Raw genomic sequence first — 7,271 nt, forward strand, 5'->3', positions numbered from 1 at the left:
TTGTACAAAAGGGGCCATTTGACCGGAACTCGTGAAACACTTTTTAAAAATATAAGTCTTGTCAAACACGGTCGCCGTCACAAAATTCCAGCCTCCAGGATAATAGCATTATGCGTGACATCCGGTCCAACTGTGCTAGCAAAATAATTGGCTTACACTTTGTTAAATAATGTTTAATATTCCTATCAATTAAAGTAAATAAAGTGTGTGGTAGTTTCTAACAACTTTTTTCCTACGCTTATAAAACGGTGCGGCAAATTTAGGGCTTTTTTTCCCCCACTGAAAGCCACAATACAAAAAGTTTTGTAAAAAAAACAAAAACATGCAAAGTTTTGTTTGTGCCCTGCGATGAGGTGGCGACTTGTCCAGGGTGTACCCCGCCTTCCGCCCGATTGTAGCTGTGATAGGCACCAGCGCCCCCCCACAACCCCAAAGGGAATAAGCGGTAGAAATGGATGGATGGATGTTTTGTTTGTGCTATGGTGCCATCTTTTGGACAAATTAGCTTACTGCAGTGTACTAACATTTAGTCCGTACAACCTGAAGAAGTCCTGTTCTGTATTATGGCCGTCCATAGCATTTCTACTGGTATGGATCGCTCCAAGCAACGTTTGTAAGTTTTACAATACAACTAAAACAATTCTTACTTACTAAAGTGTGCCATGTGTGATGTCTGGAGGTTTGTTTTCATACATATGTGTACGTCCTATCCTAATGTAAGCATGAGCTAATATGCTAACACATTTGTGAGTGTCTGTGTTAGTATTATTAATTTACAAATGCATATTGTTTCAGTTTCACAAATTCCTCAGAAAATTCCCCAAAACGTCACTGTAGAGTTACTGAGTCAGTTTAGGTGATTGGAGAGCTAGCTTGCAGTGACTTCTTTTTTGTTTGATCAGCCGTTTTACAGACATGTTTGGAAATAATGAAGGTGTGTAAATAAACATTTATAGACTATTTCTGTGAAAATAACTCATTTACACAGAAATGAGTGTATCTGAGGCTAATATAAGGAAAAATATTTGTTTTTACCTTAAAATTTAGTGGGTGTGGCTTATATCTTGGTGGCTCTACAGTCCAGAACAGCCCTGGGCAATTATTTTGACTTGGGGACCACATTTAGAGAAAAAATGTGTCTGGGGGCCGGTATATCTATTTTTATGAACACTAATATAAAACTTTACAATAATGTCTGATTGAATGTTAAAAACGTTATGACAGACCGCCTTAAAAAACATAGTAAAATTTAGCATTTTTCTATGAAGGATAAAACACTGAATATTGACAAAGTATGAACGTCACACTCCTTTTCGATCGACACATTTTATAATCAAGTGAAACGCAACAAAAATGCAACAAACAGTGAAATATGAACACAAAGGGTACAAAATAAACCCACCTACAGTCTGATTCATCACTAAGCTGTAGAACTTTGTTGGGAAAATCTCCTTCTGCGCGTGTGGAAACGCTCCCCATCAACACTGCTTGGTGCCTCGTCTAAGCTGCTGTGACTTACACTACCATAGTAACTAATTAGATGACCATGGTAACTAATTAGTAGGGCTGCGAATCTTTGGGTGTATCACGATTCGATTCAATATCGATTCTTGGGGTCACGATTCGATTCAAAATCAAACATTTTTTTCAAATAAACACGATTCTCGATTCAAAAACGATTTTTTCCCAATTTAAAAGGATTCTCTATTCATCAATTTCAGCAGGATCCACCCCAGTCTGCTGACATGCAAGCAGAGTAGATTTTTGTAAAAAGCTTTTATAATTGTAAAGGACAATGTTTTATCAACTAATTGCAATAATGTAAATTTGTTTTGACTATTAAACGTACCAAAAATATGACTTATTTTATCTTTGTGAAAACATTGGACACAGTGTGTTGTCAAGCTTATGAGATGCGATGCAAGTGTAAGCCACTGTGACACTATTGTTCTTTTTTATTATTTTTATAAATGTCTAATGATAATGTCAATGAGGGATTTTTAATCACTGCTATGCTGAAATTATAACTAACTGATACTGTTGATAATATTCATTTTTGTTTCACTTCTTTTGGTTTTTCTGTGTCGTGTTTGTCTCCACTCAATTGCTCTGTTTATTGCAGTTCTGAGTGTTGCTGGGTCAGCTTTGGTTTTGGAATTGGATTGCATTGTAATGGTATTGCTATGTATTGTTTTGTTGGATTGATCAAAAAATAAAAAAATCGATTTAAAAAAAATGAGAATCGATTCGGAATCGCAGTGTGAGAATCGTGATTCAAAAATCTAATCGATTTTTTTCCCACACCCCTACTAATTAGATTACCATAGTAACTAGTATATCATCCATAAGAATAAATACCAACCTTTGAAATACTTTGTATAGTTCAAGACTTACGGTCGTTAGAAAACATCACTGCACATCATAATGGCAGCTATAATTCCCATTTTAAAGATCTAAAAATATTATTTTGGAATGTCCAGCGGGCCGCATGTGGCCCCCAGGCCTTAATTTGCCCAGGTCTGGTCCAGAAAGTCCCTAAATGACAACAGCTAGTGAGAAGTCTACCATAAACACCAGGTTTTACATGCGAAAAAGGTTATGACAAACATGAAAAACTGTGGTTCAAACCCCTTCAGTCCTTTTTTTTTCCCTTGAAGCATGTGTGCACATGATGGAGGACACAATTCAGGCAAAGCATGAGTTTCCAACTGTTTTATTAAAGTCAGACTTGTAAGAAGTCAAAATTCCAACGCGCTCCATAGCACGTTCTTGTTAAACGACAACCCAAAACGGATTGATCAGCGGCATAAATAAAACAAATGAACATATGTACAATTCAGTATGGACAGGAACGGGACGAGGGAGAGAGAACATTTAACGGAGCAGAATGGAACCTCCCGTCAAATCGGGTTTTGACGCTAGAAAGAAAGGCAGTGAGGAGAACGACTGACTTGTGGCGTGATTGTCCACAACCTTGTGCGACTGCTTTACACAACTTCCCTGGGAACAACACAAGCTCACTTCTTAACTCCGCCCATAACGGGAGTAAAAAAAAAAAAAAAGTCTTGTATCTTTAGAAAATGACAATCATTGAGGGGTCATGTGACTCTCAGCGTTTGGATCACATGACCAACATCAGGTCCACGCCTCACCTTGTCTACTAAAATGCAGACCTCAAGGCTTTACAGTCAGGGGGGAGGGGCTGACGGCCGGACGGGGCGGGGCTTATTATCACGCTTCAAGTGTAATGAGAACCAGAATAAAAAGTAACAAGCGGTAGGAAATGGATGGATGGAACACAACTGTGTTTGATGACCGCAATAATGTCAGAATTGAGAACACTTTTTTTTTTTTTTTTTTTTTAAATCATTTTGGAATTCAGCAAGAAAAAAACAGTTAGGGGAAAAAAGTAGCAGAGCAATGACCTGTTACTTGGTGCGATGTTAAAAGTATGCAAGCTGTTCCACTGTTACTATGCTAGTGTTAGCATGCTAACTTTAATGCCAGCATTTCAGCTCATTTTGCACTTTTTTACCCAATAAGTATTATGTTACTTGGTGCCAACTTAGAAATAGGCTAGATGTTGTTCTACTGTTAGTATGCTAATGTTAGCATCTAAGAAAGTTTTACACGTTTTAAACTAATCATCACAGATTTCACGACTTATATTTTAGAAGAATGCAAGCTGTTCCCCCGTTACCATGCTAATGTTAACATGCTAACATTTTATGCTATCATTTCAGCAAATTTCGTACTTTTTACTATAGTCATGAAATCAGTTACTTTGCGCTTTCTTATAAGTAAGCCAGCTGTTCCACTGTTACTATGCTAATGATAGCACGCTAACGTTAATGTTAGCACCCAAGATAGTTTTATACGTTTTAAAGTAATAATCAAAAATTTAATTACTTGTCTATATTTTGTAAGTATGCTAGCTGTTCCTCCATTACCATGCTAATGATAGCATGCTAACATTTAATGCTATCATTTCAGCTGGTTATGTACTTTTTAACCTTATAATCGTGTATTCGGTTATTTTGCGCCATCTTAAAAGTAAGCTAGCTGTTCCACTGTCAGTATGCTAATGTTAGGATGCTAATGTTTTATACTAACATTTTAGGTAAATTTGGAGGATTATGTAAAAAAAAAAAAAAGGTTTTATTTCAGGTAAATTAAGAGTTATATCACCGCAGTAAGGCGATATTACAATAAACATTTGGAATTTTACAACACAAGAAAATCTTTTTTTTTATTCAATAATTAAATCTTTAATTTAATAAAAAAAATAAAGTATTGAGAGAGAGAGGAAAAAAAGCTGCTGTTTTTGGATGGCTGCATTTGTAATATTGTTAGAAAACAGCTGTTTTCTTTTGATGAAGTTGAAATATCACAACAATTAAAGTCATATGGGAATACAGTAAAAATGTGCAGCGTGACAATTTTCCAAAAGTAAAGTAATAATAATGTGAGAAATACATTTTTTCCTTCTTGATTTGACTTCTTGTGTTTTATCGTGGCTCTGACACTCCTTGGTACTATAGGGCACATAGATGACTGTATTAAAAATAATAATTGTAAAAAGAAAAAAATAAAGGAACTTTGCGCAATAAAAAAAGGAATCACAGATTGTCAAATGTATGCCGAGGCAGCAGGGAGTGCCATCACATGAAGCGTGAGGGTAGAGTTTATAAACATTTGCTATTTTTGAACCGTCTCTACATTCTCGTGTGCCGTTTTAAACGGCCCTTTCCGGCCGCCACGTGTCCACGCTGAGGAGAAGTTGCTATGCAAAGGTGTGCTGGAGAGGTCCTGCTGGACATTCAGAGATTGTCTCCTATTGACTCCTGTCTTACACTATTTATTTACAGCTTCCTTATGTACACCGAAGAAGAAAGAAGAAGGAGTGATGAAGCACCTGCGATTAAAAAAAGTGTGTGAAAAAGTACTGGCTTGGAGATGCAGAAGCAAAGTTGTCCTCCATGAGGTTCGGTCCAAAGGACTTGTACAGCAAGTTTTATACCAAGACATCAGCATCAATCTTGGGATCGCTTTTTGGTGCTCCACGTCAGACACATGGGCTGTGGCTGCAACAGACTACGTGGTCAAGCGTCATCATCAGTGAAGGCCTCTCCTCGTGGTTGTCATACCTGAGGTGTAGCGCGGTGGGGTGCGTCAAAGATGGCCTCAATTGGCAGAAAACCAAATTCCATTCATGGAAAACTCAGCTGGCACACATTGTTCAATCAATATTCACACGCTCTAAAGTGTGAGGACACTTGCTTATGTGACTCTTGCGGGGGATGATGTCCACCTGAGGGGGTCAGGTGGCCGACACCGGGCGGGCGGGGCGGCCCATGGACGAGGCGCTGTAGGTGCGGGAGCGCTGCCTGACGGCCAGCCGGCAGGGCAGTTCCAGATCCTGGAAGAGCGGGGTGCCGGTGATGTCGGCCGCCTCGGGGCGCTCGCCGGGGCTCCGCGACAGCATGGAGCGCACCATGCTCAGCTGGGACGCACAGGAGAGCAGAAGACACAGTCAGGAGCGAGGCACATGTACAGTACGGAGATGTAAAACTAGCACAGAAGAATGCTGGGATAGCAGGGCAAAGGTTCCTCGTTGCAGATTATCCAATGGGATTATTGTTAATCTCCTTGCCAAGTAAGCAGTTGCATGTTATGAATAGCCCCTCCCCCTCCTGCTCAATTTGTACATTCATCCATCTTCTTCCGCTTATCCGGGGTGGGGTAGTGGAGGCAGCAGCCCAAGCAGAGAAGCCCAAACCCTCTCCCCAGCTACTTCGTCCAGCTCTTCCCGGGGGATCTTGAGGCGTTCCCAGGCCAGCCGGAAGACAGTCTCTCCAACGTGTCCTGGGTTTTCTCTGCGGCCTCCTAAACACCTCCCCAGGGAGGCGTTCAGGGGGGCATCCTGACCAGATGCCACCTCATCTGGCTCCTCTCCATGTGGAGGAGCAGCTCTTTCCAAATGACAGAAACTCACCCTATCTCAAAGGGAGAACCCTTCCACCCGCTTGTACCCGTAATCTTGTCCTTTCGTTCACAACCCAAAGCTCAGGACCATAGGTGAGAATGGGAACGTAGGTCCAACAGTAAACTGAGAGCTTTGCCTTCCGGCTCAGCTCCTTCTTCACCACAACGGATCGAGCCAGAGTCTGCACTACTGCAGACGCCGCACAATCCACTCTTCCCTCTCTTGTGGAAAAAGTACTTGAACTCCTCTACCTGGGGAAGGATCTCATCCCCAACCCGGAACTGGCACTCCACCCTTCTCTGCGCGAGAACCATGGACTAATTTCGGATTTGTGTCGTTTTAAAATTTAATGTGCTCGTTTTAACCCGATCACGTCATGACTTAGTGTGCTTGTAGTTCCCACACATAGCCACCAAGAGGCATCAGAGGGCAACTCACCTCCTGAACGTTGTTTTTGGAGAAGGTGTCTGGGAAGCGCAGAGCTCTCACCTCAGTCAGCGTCTGGTGAGGAGACAGAAGCACGCACTGATCGATCACGTTCCTCCAACGGAGACAGAAGTTTTGCCAACTCACCCGCACTCTCTCCATCTGGGTCCTAAAAGGGTGGAGCAGCTCAAACAGGATCAGACCCAGAGAGTAAATGTCCACCTTGTGCGAGTACGAGTGTCCGGAGAGCTGTGGGATCAAAGATTTAGGACCGGCTCGAGAAGCGGCGAGCGTGTCTGTGGACCCTCACCTGTTCCGGACTCATGTAGAGCTTGGTGCCCACCTGACCCGTGTGGCGGGTGAGGAGCGGGGCGGGCGTCAGGGCGCTGTGCTCCTGCTCATCCTCCTCCTGCTCCATGGCCGTCACCAGGCCCAGGTCTCCAACTTTGACCACGTCGTCCATGGTGAAGAAGATGTTGGAAGGCTGCAGGAGAGAGCTCGCACATGAATACACGTCACAAACAAGGTGCATGGGCATTTATTTGTCTAAGGAACACTTTAGTCTCGCACTTCGATCACTGCCAATCATTGTTGTCAGTGATGACTTTGGACCAGCAGAGGGCGCCATTGATTGGAACTGCCCTAAAGCAAGGGTCTGTGTGAGATACAGATAAAAACATTTGTAATCTTCACTGCATTTACAAAAAGTTGTTGCCATTTCTAGTACTGTTGCCACTTTGCGCTTAGAATTTAGCAGTTTCACAAACACTTTTTTTTTAAATTTATGTGTACATATTTTTGCCTAAATCAAGTCTTAAATTAAGTTATATATATCTATATATATATGCACACATATATA

General features: G+C 41.6%; 1 protein-coding gene across 1 annotated transcript in view; it reads right to left on the bottom strand.

The window, feature by feature from the left end:
- Positions 1 to 2,697: 2,697 nt before the first annotated feature.
- Positions 2,698 to 7,271, bottom strand: part of eif2ak3 (eukaryotic translation initiation factor 2-alpha kinase 3) — a 107,609-nt gene continuing 103,035 nt past the window's right edge. Inside the window, exons 15-18 of the mRNA XM_061894864.1 lie at positions 6,723 to 6,896; positions 6,560 to 6,661; positions 6,425 to 6,487; positions 2,698 to 5,503 (exon numbers count right to left, since the gene is read on the bottom strand). Coding sequence (XP_061750848.1) covers positions 5,321 to 5,503; positions 6,425 to 6,487; positions 6,560 to 6,661; positions 6,723 to 6,896 — 522 coding nt within the window. The 3' untranslated portion in view covers positions 2,698 to 5,320. The remainder of the gene's footprint in view (positions 5,504 to 6,424; positions 6,488 to 6,559; positions 6,662 to 6,722; positions 6,897 to 7,271) is intronic.

Source organism: Nerophis ophidion, linkage group LG03, assembly GCF_033978795.1.
Source record: "Nerophis ophidion isolate RoL-2023_Sa linkage group LG03, RoL_Noph_v1.0, whole genome shotgun sequence".
Lineage (NCBI taxonomy): Eukaryota > Metazoa > Chordata > Actinopteri > Syngnathiformes > Syngnathidae > Nerophis > Nerophis ophidion.